The sequence below is a fragment of the Megascapheus bottae genome, chromosome 9 (assembly GCF_031878675.1).
Source record: "Megascapheus bottae isolate mThoBot1 chromosome 9, mThoBot2.hap1, whole genome shotgun sequence".
In the NCBI taxonomy this organism is placed as follows: domain Eukaryota; kingdom Metazoa; phylum Chordata; class Mammalia; order Rodentia; family Geomyidae; genus Megascapheus; species Megascapheus bottae.
Window position 1 is genome coordinate 30,811,989 of NC_143517.1, and position 16,522 is coordinate 30,828,510.

General features: G+C 35.2%; 1 protein-coding gene across 1 annotated transcript in view; it reads right to left on the reverse strand.

Annotated features, from left to right (window-relative positions):
* The window catches only part of Cngb3 (cyclic nucleotide gated channel subunit beta 3), a 117,323-nt gene that overhangs the window by 50,951 nt on the left and 49,850 nt on the right, over positions 1–16,522 (reverse strand). Inside the window, exons 6-9 of the mRNA XM_090338766.1 lie at positions 12,681–12,731; positions 8,244–8,330; positions 3,539–3,603; positions 2,701–2,823 (exon numbers count right to left, since the gene is read on the reverse strand). Of these exons, the coding sequence (XP_090194892.1) occupies positions 2,701–2,823; positions 3,539–3,603; positions 8,244–8,330; positions 12,681–12,731 (326 nt within the window). The remainder of the gene's footprint in view (positions 1–2,700; positions 2,824–3,538; positions 3,604–8,243; positions 8,331–12,680; positions 12,732–16,522) is intronic.

The window sequence follows — 16,522 nt, forward strand, 5'->3', positions numbered from 1 at the left end:
TTCTTTGTGAGCTGGATGAATATATGTATTCATATAGTAGTCATAATGTCATAGCATAATGTAGTCATAATACCTAGCAACCTTCAACCATTAAAAAGTAGTTCTTATTTTTTTCCCTCTGGCTTTATATTTTAAATTATCTTGGGTAAATATCTAAGCTTGAAATTTTTGAGTTGTATCATGTGTATGTTGTGGTTTAGTGATAGAATGCTTCCCTAGCATGCATGAAGCCCTGGGTTCAATTCCTCGGCACTACATAAACAGAAAAAAACTGGAAGTGGTGCTGTGCTCAAGTGGTAGAGCACTAGGCTTGAGCACAGAAAGGCTTAAGGGCAGAGCCCAGCCCCTGAGTTCAAACCCCACGACTGGCAACAAATAAACAAAAACAACAAATGAACAAAAAGAAACTAATCTTTCCCCAAATCATTGTGCCTTTTTATGTCATTCCCAAGATAAGAATTCCCAACAGATGAAATGTGATAGATTTGCCAAAGTTGAGGTAATAAGATTTATAAGCTGGAATAGTTTGGAAACTTTCATAAATTCAGGTAAACATATACACTAGTAAATATATCCTTTTCTTTTCTTTCTTTCTTTTTTCTTTTTTTTTTTTTATCAGCCATAGACTTGAACTCTGGGCTTGGGCGCTGTCCCTGAGCTCTTCAGCTCAAGACTACCATTCTGACCCTTGAGACACAGTCCCACTTCCCATTTTCTGGTGATTAATTGGAGATAAGAGTCTCACGGACTTTAGTGCCTGGGCTGGCTTTGAACCGCAATCCTCAGATCTCATCCTTCGAGTAGCTAGGATTACAGGGGTGAGCCATTGTCCACTGCCCAATATTTCTGTGACCAAAATGTAAAAGATTTAATTTTAAACGCAAGTATATTATTACAAGGAGCTGAGTACTTGGTAAAACTAAATAATAACTTTATTTCTGTATTTCAACAGTTTAAAATTGTTTTGTAATCTGAAAATATAAAAAGTGCAGAAGGAAATAAAATTTGTCACTATTAAAAAATTATGAGAAACCTAGTAGCTTTGTCAACTTTATTGAATTAAGAAATGCCTAAGACATTAGAAAAGCATGCCTCAGGATGACTGTGAGGCCATTTTGAGGAAGAATTGCCAAGCTCCTATAGGCTAGAGTGTCTGGACAGAGGGAACAGGCAAAAGCCTGGTAGTGTAGGCAATTTTTCTGTTCTGCTTCCTGGCAGCCATGACGTGCACAGCCTCTTTTTTTATTTCTCCTGTTGCTGTGGCTACATCAGTGATGGGGATAACCTACTATGGGCTACAGCCTGTAAAGTGGAATCAATATCAACCTTTCCTCCTTTCCATTGTTTTTCTTTCTTTTTTTTTTTTTCCAGTTCTGGCACTGAACTCCAGGCCTGGGAAATGTCCCTGAATCTCTTTGTGATCAAGGCTAGTGCTCTTCCACTTGAGCCACAGCACCACTTCTAGCCTTTTCTGTTTATGTGGTACTGAGGAGTCAAACCCGGGACTTCATGTATGCTAGGCAGGCACTTTCTCACTAAGCATATTTCCAGCCCTCCACTGATTTATCATGCGTCTTGGTGATAAAATTGTAACATCAGTTTTATTACAACCCCTAGCATTATCAATGCTTCAAATTTTAGAAAATGTAGTGAATATACATTTAACAAAATTGGTACATTAATTTTCTGTAAAATTTGTTGTTTTCATCAAAGGATATACATATTGAAATTTAACCCACATTCTAAAGAAAACTATTTATAAATAAATTTTGGTTAGGAACCTACAGGTTTGGTTATAAACTTTCTAAGATTATATTCTCTCTCTCTCTCTCTCTCTCTCTCTCTCTCTATCTGAGTGTACACGTGTATACTCATACTTCATGGCTCTTCTAATCATAAATTAAAGAAATAAATTCTGGTTAGAAGCTCAAAAATATTTTAATCCCTTGCGTATGTCCAATGTCTTCTAGGTAGTGTATTATTTTAGGTACTTTCTCTACTACTCTATCATATAATTTTTTTTCTCCATCTTAAGGGTGGTATGTTGATCTTCAATTGTGGCTTACATTCTTCCTGCAAGAATATTGACTTATAATATGTTCAACATCACTTTATTAGATCAGAAATTCCTTTGTGTCTACTTTGTATCAAGCCTTTACATTTACCCAAAGAAAACTTTTCTATAAATATCTCAGTTGCCATTTATTGAGTTCTGATTCTTTTACATTGCATACTTCAAATGATTTTTTTATTACTCAGATACTTGCATAGCTAATTGTCAAATTTTATTTATGATCCTTGTTGCTCTCTGTTTAACTGAGTTAGTGGTTATAGCTGACTCACAAACCCACAAAACCTTTCAGTAGAAAACTAATTAATCACTGCACATACTCTCTAAATAATTAACATTGCTCATCACTAGCCACAAATATTGGAGGTAATAAAAGTTCCCTTATTACAGATATATTGAGCACAATATATCCTGAGTAAGAAATATACATTCATGGGCTTACCTGGACCCTTAGTATCCGAGAGACTTATGTCTTCTATGCTCTTATTTAAACACACAACGGCCATACTACAGGGGTTTTTCTCATGAATGGGTTGTTATTGACAATGAAAAGACAGACAAGAAAATTTATGAACAGAAACAGAAAATTAAGAAGAATCAATAAAAGTTTCTTTCAAAATTGAACTTACTTGTTTCCTTCACCATTATAAACCCATTTAGTTGTGCCAATTCCTTCATACTTTGAAGCACAGTAATAAATGCAGGCATTGATGTGCAGAATAAACAGCAAGTATCCAGTTGTTCGAATGATTCTGTCACAGGGAATGAATGCACAGTTAGGATTCATGTGGTTTCTGGAATAGAGCCTACTTTAACATTTTCTTTTCTTTTAAGTCTCCACCAGAACCTCTAGTTTTAGATTTGCCAACTGTTCACTCTTGTTAGAACCATAGGAAGTGTAGGTACCTGAGCAGATTGTCTGACTGCAGTGTCTTGACTGGGACTGACAGAGTGTAAAAACCAAATATTCCATTTTTTTCACAGATGGTATGAGTCAACTCTGTGAAAGACATGCCTCAAGGGTCACCTCTCGAGTTTGAGTCCCATAAAATATGTAATGCTGATTTAACTGGCTATCTCTGCAAAGCTCTCCTGGGTCTTTACACAGCTATGAACCATGACTAGAGGTCTCTGGGCAAGAAGTTCTTAACAACAAATGAGTGAAACTTAGAATACAAATCAGTTGTCATGAGAGAGATGTAAAGCTGACTTATAAAAGAGCAAAAAACTTGCTTGTCTTTGCTAAAGTAGGCAATAAGTCCTATTTCTTAATCCAGCTTTCTTCTAAAATCGGATATGATTTCCATGTTTTTCTCTCACTTGAAATACACCTCATCTTCTTCAGAAGATTTCCCAAATCTGAAATTGTGCCATTTTTTTGTGTATGATGGCCGTTTTCTCCCAAATGCTACCTAAAATGTACCATTTATCTTTCTAGTTCCTGCAAGTATACAGATTATACATTACCTGTAGACATATGCTTTTTCCATTAGAGACTCAAGGTGATGGTTAAACTCCCCAAATGAAGTATACTATGTGGAAAATATGCAAAAAATTGAGAGTATATTAATTTCTGAGTCCTCTGTTAGATATCAGTATATAAAACATGGATTATTTGTTACTGGCAATGATTTTAGTCATAGATCTCTTTAAAGTCTTGATTCTTGATCCTATTTAATGGCATTTTTCCTGTGGGCACTAGTACATTGAAGCATGAAATGCAGCTTCCAGAGCATCTTGCTTTATGTCACTCTAGTATCCATTTATAGCCTTAATGGTAACAATTGTCCATTTCCATTTTAGTATATAGTAGAATTCTATTTCACAATAATTAAAAATCATACTCCCCTAAACCTCAGTCAAAACAGGAAAAGCACAATGCAATTCATTGAAGTAGGAACCTCTGCTGCTCCATATTCACACTATTTTTAATCAAGATGTGGTAAACGTATACTTGTTTAGCGACATAGAAAGTCCACTAGGTGTTAGCATTAACCAGCCATTCTTCACATTATTCAAAAGTACAGTGAGAGTGGTCGTTTCCTTCAAGGTTTTTTCCTGTTCACTTCTAACCTTATCTCAATTCTCATTGCCTTCCTGTCCCCCTACCTCTCCGAGGCCCTTCCTTTTTCAATGCAGTGCAAGACAGGAGTAAAATTTATGAATCCCTGAGATAAATGCCAGTCCCATCACTGGCACTTATTATATGACCTTTGGTATGTCTTACTATTTCTGCATCTTAGTTGTCTCCTCTGAAAAGCAAATGAAATTAGAGAACATGCATGTCCCATACACTGATATAATTAGTGAGCTTCCTATTGCAGGATCTTGCAGATAGACAGGATGCTAGATTGATTAGTACAGAAGTTCACCTAATATATATGTGACTATAATAGAATACTTAGGATTGAAATTTGCATATGTAATGGCAATAACTTTTAAACTACAAATATACACAAATGAGTGATTCCCCCCACCTCAAATTTCTGAGCAAGGAAATATCCTGCAAATATTTCGAGTATGCTCATTCCAATGTGTAATTCTTTCTTTTCATGCTCTAACTGAGCATCTGCACAAAAGAGGAATATTTTAAAATATACTTTAAGTGTTTATTATAGACAACATTGTTTATACTTAATTTTTCCCATTTAGAACCTGAAGACAGATGATGAACATATATCTTACAGAACTGTCCCTTCCAATGACATCCTTATAAAATAAGTGACATTCAGTATTTTAAAGCTAGGTAAAGATCTATGTTGACTTTTATAATTTCTACTTTTCTAACAACTGAAGTTTAATAAGCTTTTCTAACAATTTAAGTGTACAGAAGTGGGGTATAAAGTGATAATATTTTACAAGGTTTTATTGTAATGCCAGATAAACATCCAAATTCTTAGGCCTCCAAATCTTTCTGAAAATTAATTGTCCTTGAGCAAGTGCCTCCTGAAACTATTGAGTAAAATTGTAAATTGGGACCCTAGACTGACCGGAATCAGAGGTACCTAGAGTTGTCCTGAGTGTGTGAAACTACGGGTAGGATACTTTTAACTTGGAAACAAAATAAAGCATGGAAGGAAGGCATTTTCTGCATGAAGTCCATTTGCTAGTTTGATTCTAGAAAAGAATTTATAGTCAGGTAAGTGTGTGATGAAGTCTAGACACTGAATCTTCGTAGTGTGTCTGAATGATTACCAGCCCATTTTAATTTCCTTTATTTCTAGCTGTAAGAATAGATACTTGGCATTTACCCAGTCATCCAGATACAAGGACAAATTAAATCCACTAGCACAACGATGTTCATTGCAGCACTATTTACCATAGCAAAGATATGAAGCCAACCCAGATGCCCCTCAGTTGATGAGTGGATCAACAAAATGTGGTATTCATACACAATGGAATTCTATGCTGCTGTCAGAAAGAATGACATTGCCCCATTTGTAAGGAAATGGAAAGACTTAGAAAAAATCATAATAAGTGAAGTAAGCCAGACTTAAAGGAACATAGGCTCAATGGTTTCCCTCATTTGTCCTAATCAGTAGAAACCTTGGGCTCTACTAGCAGAGATTTACAATAGAACAAAACCTTGATACTTAAGGCCATTATAGTATGATGCTAAATGAAAGGACCTCCAGGATATAGAAACATAAGCCATATAATGAGTGATTGTTGTCTTTGATGTACTATGTTATCTCTCATCTCTTTTGCTGTCCCTTGGTTATCTCATATTGTTACAGTATTTCACCTTATTATCTGATATATTGTATATATGCATATTTAGTTACTTGCAATAGGATAGGGAAGGGGGGGAAACAAGATGAGGGGTGGGGATGGGGGAGGGAAATGGGACCAAAACATGAAAAAGGGTATCAATGTATGTGAAGTAATGCGTCTTCTATCTGGTGAATGTAATGTAACCCTTGTATTACAATAAAAATATATGAAAAAGCAAAAACAAACAAAAAGAATAGATGAGATAATTTGTGTTTAGTTTTGGTAAAGTATGTAGTCCAAAGGTATATTAAACAAATGGCAGCTAGTGTGATTTGTGTCAGGATCCACTAATGTCATCAAACCATAGTATCTTTTCTTCCCAAGATATAAAATTGATAATCATTTGAATTTTATAAAAATCTTTTGTGCTTTGTTTTTTTAAAGAAGGCGATTTTCCCATATATTTTATGTATTTTGCAATATATTTCTCATTTATTTTTCCCATATATTTATTAATAGAAGGATTACATTATATTCACCAGATAGAAGGTGCATTACTTTATATACATTGATACCCTTTCTCATGTCTTGGTCCCCATTTCCCTCCCCCACCCCCACCCCTCATCTTGTTTTCCCCCCTTCCCTATCCTATTTCAAGTAACCAAATATGCATATATACAATATATCAAATAACAAGGTGAAATACTGTAACAATATGAGATAACCAAGGGACAGCAAAAGAGATGAGAGATAACATAGTACATCAAAGACAACAATCACTCATTATATGGCTTATGTTTCTATATCCTGGAGGTCCTTTCATTTAGCATCATACTATATGACCTTATGTATCAAGGTTTTGTTCTATTGTAAATCTCTGCTAGGAGAGCCCAAAGTTTCTACTGATTAGGACAAATGAGGGAAACCATTGAGCCTATGTTCCTTTAAGTCTGGCTTACTTCACTTATTATGATTTTTTCTAAGTCTTTCCATTTCCTTACAAATGGGGCAATGTCATTCTTTCTGACAGCAGCATAGAATTCCATTGTGTATGAATACCACATTTTGTTGATCCACTCATCAACTGAGGGGCATCTGGGTTGGCTTCATATCTTTGCTATGGTAAATAGTGCTGCAATGAACATCGTTGTGCTAGTGGCTTTAGTATGTCCTTGTATCTGGATGATTGGGTAAATGCCAAGTAGTGAAATTGGTGGGTCATAGGGGAGCTGTATGTTTAGCCTTTTGAGGAACTAAGAAGGCTATTTAAAAAATTATTGTAATCAATAGAAGTTTTACATTATATTTGCCAGATAGAAGGTACATTTTTTTAACAATCACTGGTACCCCTAAAGAAGGCTGTCTTTAGAGATACAAGTTATCATTGCTATTCTGAAAGATTTATGTGAAATTTCAAACTCTGATTCTTCTCAAGTTCTTTCTAGATACCTAACAAGTCTATGAGTTGTGAAATATTCATGAATTTTTAGACATTTTTATAGTTCCAAAGTCAATATTAAATATACATCTCCAGAAGACTTGCTCTTCCTCTTGCCCCAGCTATCATGATTTGCCTTCCTTTTTCCCACTAATTTAATTAGCTTTTGTTAGTCTTTAGATATTTATGGGTAAGCATAAAATTTGGATATTTTTTCCTTTCTTTGTAATATGGCCAGGAGCATTATTTTATAGATGATTCTGTATCTAGCTTGTTTTTCTTTTTACTTAGCAATTTATTTTGGAAGTCTTTCCATTTTACTGTGTAGGAAATCTCCTCTTGCACAGCCATGGTAGTGCATGGCTGTGGTCCTTATATTTGGGAAGCTGAGAAGAGGAATTGCAAGCTTCAGACTATCCTGGACTTCATAGTGAGACTTCATATGAAAGGGAGAGAGAGAGAAGAGAAAGAGATGGAGACACACAGAGAGACACTGAGAGAGACATATAGAGAGATAGTGTGAAAAAGGAAGGTTTCTTTTATGTTTTTTAAAGACACAAAGTACTCTGTGGCGTAGCTGGGGAGAGATACCTTTAATTACTTCCCTCTTGATGAACATTTTTATTTGTAGAATGTAATTTTGTGATGCAAAGTGATGTGTTTTCATAAAGTTCAAGGGTAACAATCTACATGTTCTATTATAAGTCTCTGTTTTGGTAACTATTTGATGAAAAAACAATTAGAAAAGAATTATAAAAGATGCATTTTAAATTATAGCTGTGCTTAATAGTATAGAAACATTACCTATTCAGATTAAACTATTCCTGTGGCAATATGTAGGTTACAGACAAGAAAATTCTCTATCAGTAGAGGTAATGGCACTTTCCTTTGCTAAAAAAACTGTTATAGCTTTCACAAGGACAGAAAAAATAGAGGACAGTTGGAAGAAAATAATATCAATGATAATTGTAAGGTACTTCCATTTTTTTACAAGAAGGCATTTAAATGAACTTATCTTACCTTTAATATCCTGTTTGTCCTAAATATTGGATTAAACCCAAAGAAGAGGTAGAAAACATCAAAAGGAATTATTGATGCAACATCCAGCTGTTGGAAGAACACATCCACAATTATATCATGTTTATGTAAGTTTTGGTGTATGTAGAGTTTTATACAGATAATATGCCAAAAATATCCAGCTACAATTACTTCATTGTTAATTTGAGATTTCATAATGATAAATACACATGGTGCCATTGAATGGCATGCTGGAGCCATGAAAACAAAAATTCCTATTGTATTTTATTTCTACCTCTATGAACCTGATTACTGCTTAGTTACTATCTTGGCTAGAATTTTTGTTGAGCATTCACAAGTACTTCAGTGATGCATGGTCAACCATTCCATTCCATTTCTGTAGCCTTTTCAATGTGAATCTCTGGACCTGAAAAACCAAGTGCAGTCCTTATTTTGTTTGAATCCATTACACATTGCATGTATGTTTGTTTCCAACAATTCTCCAGGGTGTAGAATAGGTTCTGTTGGTGTGGATCATCTATGGTCCTCAATGTTTTTCTCCCATTATCTATTTTGGATTATTTTGCTATAAGTTAACTGCTATGGGAATATCTAGCAAACACTATTCACGCTAAGACAGAAGACAAGGAAGATTATCAGCTATTTATTCTGTAGCTCTGATCAGTAAAGACATAAAAAACAAACTATGTTATTAACTGCTAAAACTACACAATACTTATGCATTTACACTATTCTGGCCTTCTCCTATCCTGGTAATTTTACTAAGGTAAATGACCTGGGAAATGATAATATAGGATACAATAAACATTTTACTTTATCTTTTTTGTTAACTTATCTTAAAACAATAGCAGTTAGGAAGATATTTGGAGATCAGCCATAGAGAATTGAAAAAATTAATAATGTAAAATAATTCTAAAGCCAACTGCTACTGAACAGACATAGAACATGCATCCAAGCTCTGGTGACTCACCAAGTAATTGGAGGCTGAGAGTGGGAGAATTATAGGTTGAGGTCAATCTATGCAGAAATATTCACAGACCTCTTCTTTTTTTAATATTCCATTTCTTTACTCTGATTCCAAACATATAAAAGGCCATGAATAATACTTACATTATTAGCTTTTCATAGAGTGTACCAAATCTATAGTGTATTTAGGGAATCTTAAATAGCAAAGACAAAGGTAAGCTGATACATAAAAATAATTTCTTTTACTTTGAAGAAAGAATGTCTAACCATTAATAGCTGCTATTACTAAGAGCTTCTTCCATGAGATTGCATATATCTAATGATGAGAAAATGTGGCTTTTTAAGCTTGGGTAGAGCCCCTCTATCTGTGGGATCTTCCCTTCTATTTCTTGTGTTTCTAAAGTCCAAATTTAAATATACAGGCAAAATATCCACTTGCAGAGAAAAGACTGATTTATTTTTCTCTTTTCTCTCAATATTTATTTTCTTGTTTGATTTAGAAAGTAGAACTAAGTGACCCTGTTCTCTGTTATTTTTATTTTTGGGTGCCAATACTGGGGCTAACTCTCTGCCATTTGTGCAATAGCTGCACTTCTGGCTTATTGTCACAGACCTCTTCTTAACTCAGAGATTGACTCCATAGTATACACTTGTCATTCAGGAAGTTGAATTGAACAGATCGTGCATACAGGCCAGCCTGAGCAGAACAGACCATGAGATTCCATCTCCACGAAAGGGAGCTGGATATGGTGGCAGACATCTCACGTTCTAAAGACTACAGGAAGCCAATAGTAGGCAAAGCACAGCTTGGGCAGGATAGGAAAGTGAATCCCTATTCTGAAAAGAGTTGGTAAAAAATGGGGCTTTGAAGCCTGGCTCATGAGATTCACACCAGCTTAGGGTGTGGGAGACCCATAGTTCAAATCCTTACTGTGAATAATAACAATAATAGAAATGGATCTTGTAGTTAGGATCAAGCAAATTATCGATTATAAACACATTACTAAAGATATGTATTTATTCATCATATAATTTCATTAGACATCATTGATTTTACCCTGCAGATATTGATTTGTGTGGTAAGTTGAGAGGTGATCAGAACATTTCCTAAAATAATATCTTGCTAAAAAGGAAGCAGGAGCATAGGGCTGTTGGACTTGTTTAGTGCTTCTGCTTCAATTAGAATGACAGCTCATGCCTATAATACTAGCTACTCAGAATGCTGAAGTCTGAGGATCTCCAAAACTAGCCTGGCAAGGAAAGTCTGTGAGACTCCCATTTCTGTTTAATTGCAGAAAAACCTGAAATGATGCTGTGGCTCAAGTGGTATAGTGCTAGCCTTAAACAGAAGGAGCTCAGAGACAGCATCCAAGCCTAGATTTCAAGCCTCAGGACTGGCCCCAAACAGCAATAATAACAAAAACAAACAAAAAATCTGACAACTTTCTTTGATTTCTGTCCATTCAGCTTTCCTATTCATAGTGACTTTCAATATTAACCTTTTGGAATGAACTTGTAAAGACAGAGATGATTTGTTTTTTTTTTTTTGAATTGCAGAAAAATGAATTGAATAGGTTTATTCAACACTAAAACTCTGTATAAGGCACGTTGTATAGCATTTTGAGGCTGAAATAGGAGGTAAAATAAGATTTTTTTCCAATTAAATTTAATTTTTTTAAGTAGTTGCCATTCAAAACAGCGGTTTATGAATACAATATCTACTGATCAATGTCGTCCCTTTTAACATTCTCACCCATTTCTCCAAATCTAGCCCTTCCCTCACTTTTCTTAATTTTGTGGGGTAGGTATTTAATTTTTGACTACATTCTTCTCCCTTCTCTTACTCATCTACTTCCCTCTCCTTGATCCAACTCAACCCTTTTTAAGAAACTATTTTCTGATGTTTATTTTGTTGACTTTTGATTTTAGCTTTCTAAGGAATTGCACTGTATGAATTCTCCCCCTGAAACTATCTTATTTCAGTTAGTACATTTGTCTTTACTTGATTACCACCCAAGGTATTTACTTATATATTTATAAACTAATTCTTGCTTCTACATCTGATAGAAAACACGTAACCTTTGTTTCTCTGGGCCTAAGAAGTGACTATAATTAAATAAATTCAAAATTTATATTCATAAGCACAAAATTTAAGTATATTAATTTAATCATTATTTATTCTTAAAAATATTAAGTTTGTGGTTTTTTAAGAGACATATAATATTCATTGTCTTTGTAGGATTTTTATCAAAGTAGTCTAGATCTTTTATGACTATGTCCAAGAGAGCTGTAAAGATAAAGACAGAATGAGATTTTTCACTTATCAATATTTAACAATTTGGGACCTAAACCTAGATTTGAGTATTTTAAACAAAATTTGAGGCAACAAAATTATCCTTTCAAGTTGGAGACTGGAGTTTACATAGATAAATTTTGTAACCTAACTATTCCTCAGAGTAAAGAGGAAAAATATTTTATAAACAACATTTTCTCATCTTTTAATTTTTTTCTTTAGTTTTCATCATCTTATGAGTGAAAAGAATGTATGATTATATTTGTTATTTGTCCTCTTGGGCAGATGTATTAAAAGGACTCTTCTCTGAAATTATCTAGAAAAGATCTGGGAGTGAAGATATGGCTCAGGTACAGAGTACTGGATGTGGTATGTGTGCGCGTGTGCGTGTGTGCGTGCGTGCGTGTGTGTGTGTGTATGTGTGTGTGTATTGAGCAAGAATATGAGTCTTGAAGTTAAAGCTTCAATACTTGCACAAAACATATTGTTATTTAAGAAAAGACAATATTGTGATATCTAAATAATTACTTCTTTTCATTTTTTATTTTACTATGTGAGCAAGGAAAAGAAAAGGTAATTGTGCTATAGGACTTGGAGACTGGAATACTTTAGAAAAGAAACATGGCACCCTACCTTTCTTTATTGACATTTAAATTGCATCTAAAATGTGGGAATTTATTTATTTTAGTGTGTTGGATACAGACTCATACATGGAATTTCTCATCTACACATTTAAAGGCACACTGTGAAATGACTGAGAAACAACAGTTTTGGGTCCTGAGCCAGGCATGATGGTTCATGCCTGTAATCCGAATACTCTACTGAGAAAGAAAGGTTACTCTTGAGTTTAAGGTGAGCCTGCACTGCATGTGAAATTTATGGCCACTCTGGGCTGCCTAGTGAAGCTCTATATTGAAAAATAAAACACTATGAAGCTACTAGTCATTTCTAACCTCTTCGAGTTTTAAGTGTTGTTTCATCTTTGATTTTTTTCCTTCAGATAAACTTTGTAACTTTGTTGAGAAATAAAACAAAGGAAACAGGTCTGCTGCTGTCTCACCTGTCTGAACAAAAGTATAATTATTCATAGTAATAGAACTTCAACTCAAATTGGAAACGGATTCCGTGAACAGATTTGAAATTACTTGTAACTAACCTACCTGGAATTTTGTAGAATTCCTGTAGTGTCTCTTTATTTCATTTGACTCTACCTGCAAAAAAGACACACACACACACACACACACACACACACACACACACACTTTTCAATAAATTTAGCCAGTTTCCTGAGTTATAGTCTCATTTCTTGCTTTATGTTTATAGTTACTTCTCTCTACTGGTTTCTTTCAACCTTAGCCTAAAATATGCTTCTTCTCTCCCACTTAAAGACATAAACTCTTCCCTGACTTTTGTTTTCTATTTGTTATTTTCTTACAGTTTTCCAGAGTTGAGATTCTCAGGAGAGTCACCACATCTTTCCTTTACTCTGTGTTACTCAGGACAACAAAATGGCAGTTGTGCATTTCCCACTTCTCTCATCTCATCCAGACTAACAGTGCAAAGGCCACAAGTAACGTCTTAATTATGGCACCCAGAGAGCCCTATCTGCACTTAACATCATGTTATGGCACTTACCACACTTCCAAATGTTGCACTTATTTCTTGGGTAATTTACTTAAAATTGGTCTGCTTTATGAAATAGTCATCTATCTGAGGACAAGGTGGATATAGCTAGTGCTTCGAAGTTCAGTAAATACTGAGTGGATGGAAAGATATCAGAATGAAAAGATGAATGAAAATTTACCAAATAGTTGACATTTCTTTGAATTGTATTTTATTGTTGGGGCAAGTAGTTGCTATTTTTTCAGACAATTTTGTTCTTAAATTTTTTCCCCCCAACAACTAGTAATGCCCTTCTTGGTTTACTTTGTATTTGTTAAACACATACTCTTCGGTGTTTTTAGATTTGATTCCCTTTTTGGTTCAGTGAACCCTGATTTCTGGAAAACCTCATCCACTCTTGCAGTTTCAAAGACTACCCTATATGATGATGTCACTTCCTGATGACCTTGTTTTTGTCATCTGTTTACACCACACCTAAATACATGACTACACTGTCAGTGATCTGTGACCTGTCTTTTCCTCACCTCTCCTCTCAGCAGCAACCCACTTCTACAAATTCTTCCTTGTGAGATGCTCCTGCATCCATACTCTCTTCTTTTGACCATGTTCTCCCTGTCTTAAGTCTTTGCTCCCTTTTATCTATTATACAATTGCAGGCAGATCTACAAATCAGAGTACTTAACAGTCCCCTTTTGTGTCAAATCCCATGACTCTTCATAATTTCAAGAAAAAGAAAAACCCAAGCTCCCTTCATGGTACGTTTTGGTGGGTCATAGGATTTGAACTTGGCCTGGGCGCTGTCCTTGAGCTCTTCAGCTCAAGGCTACCACCCTACCCTTGAGCCAAGCCCCACTTCCTGTTTTCTAGAGGTTAATTGGAGGTAAGAGTCGCAGGTCCTTTTGTACCCAGGCTGGCTTTGAACTGTGATCCTCAGATTTCAGCTTCCTGAGTAGCTAGGATTACAGGCTTGAGCCACTGCACCAGCTGTCACCTTAACACTTCACCCATGCTGATATTAGACATATATTTAATTAAAGCAATAGAACTAGTCAGTCAACTCCAACTGTTCATCAAGATTTGAGCCCATAGGTTCATCTTTGCTAAGACTTAAAACATAACATTTCTGTACATTTATTTTTGTTTCACTGTCTCTCACACCAAGGCTATGTCAGAAACAGGTACAGATCTTCAATCTGTTTTCTCAGTTCTTTCTAGTTTCTAACATGTAATAGGTGCTCAATAAATGTAATAGGTGCTCAATAAATGTGTTCCGTGTTCGAGATGAGTAGGAAGGCACTTAATACTCAAACCTAAAAGAACTAATGCTACTATTGAACTTATACTCACCGGTTTCTGTGATACATAAGAAGAAACTTGTCACATCTCTTTAATAAGTTGACTAAAGGAATAGATTAAAGTAATAGATCACATGGAAGCAACATCACCTAACAATGATCACTTGTGATGTTTAAGTACAGAATTTGGAAACTTCTGCTGAGTAATAGCAAAGCTTAGGTAATCAACTTCCCCATTCCTGCTGCCTTCGCCTCTTTTTGGGCTATGAATTTTACACCCATGTGTACCCTAACTCTACGACATGTTCAGTTTAACAGTCTGAATTGTGAAATAGAAAGGCTGCCAAAGCCAGCCATAAGTAGGCAGAGGCAGATTTGAATTGATGGCTTTATAAATTATAGGACAACATGGAGGAAAATCAGCCAGCCCCTTCAAAGCCTATATGAGACAGAACAGATATGGGGGAAATGCCCGAGCACTTGAATTAAATGACACTTTTCTCCTGGGACTCAGAAAGAATAATTTTAGTATCTTTATCTATTTACTTGGAAAGTTGTCTGCGAGGCTGTGATTGAATAAATGCAAATGGGAGTCAAGCTTGCTGGATTAAACCAGAGCTGTGCAGTGCTTCTAAAATCTCTTACTTAGAGTGTTAAATAAATTTGGCATCATTAGCTTTATGAAGATCAGCATTTTCCAAGCTAAACTTTAGGTGCTTATTTTTTAAATATCACCTTATTTAATCCCCTCCCTCTTTTAAGCTTCCTCATTAAGCAGCAATGTTTCTTCAGGGGAGGATGACTTCAAGAAAAACATATTAAGGGCCTGGAGTTTGGCCTAGTGGTTAAAGTGCTTGCCTAGCATGCATGAAGACCGGGGTTCGATTCCATGGTACCACATACATAGAAAAAAAAAAGCCGGAAGTGGTGCTGAGGCTCAAGTGGTAGAGCTCTAGCCTTGAGAAAGTCCAAGGACAGTGCTCAAGCCCTGAGCTCAAGCCCAGGACTGGCAAAAAAAAAAAAAAGAAAAACATATTAATTGTACCTAAGTTCTCCATCAGATCATTTCCAAAGAAGCTCTACTCAGATGGCAGTATATTTATTAATTCTGTAATTTTACATAGAACATACAAAAGTCAAAAAGAATATAATCTGAAACAGTGGTCATATAGATTAAACCATAATTATCTAAGGAAAGAAAATGTTTGAACCAATTTCTTTTCTAACCTTAAAGAATATCATTGGGAAATGTCTGCAGAGATGAGGTGAATATGATTCCAATTTTCAAGAAATGTATCAAGTAAGAAAGGGAGATAAATATGTAAATAGGAGACAAAGAAGGAAATGTCAAGTGCATAAGAATCTATTCATTTAACTGATTTAACAATTTGCTTTGCATCTTCTACATGCCAGACCTTGGGCTTCAGGTCAGCACTTTATTATAATAGGCATACAAGATTGGTACGAATTTCACTTTATAGGTGGAAAAGAAAGTGCTCAGTGAAAAAATTAGTTTTTTTTAAAAAAAATAATATAGTTAGTAAACTATAGAAGTGGTAAGAGTGCTGGCCTAGCATGCATGAATATCTGAATTTGATTCCTTGGAACCACATACATAGAAAAAGCTGGAAGTAGTGCTGTGGCTCAAGTGGTAGAGTGCTAGCCTTGAGAAAGCCCAACGACAGTGATCAGGCCCTGAGTTTAAGGCCTAGAACTTGCAAAAAGTGAAATGTAACCTGTGGGGTTGTTTCTGTTATAACATCAGTAAACTAACTTTTATTGAACAAAATGAACAGAAATTGGAGTTAGGTATCTGAAATACCTCTGGTTATTGTTCTTTAGAACAGTAATTAGGTTTAAGTGACTATAACAGAAGGCCTAATTAATGTTTTAACTACATGACTTTCTAGTGTTTCCATGGATCTTGTGATTAGTAGGTTTAGCTATCCAAGAGATATAAGTGCCTCATTTCTAAATGATATCCACTGTTAGTTCTAATCTAAATCGTAATGTGTATGCAAGGATTTTCATCCAAGAAACATTTGTACAGGCCCTTAATTTTCTAGCACCCTATATTTTGCATA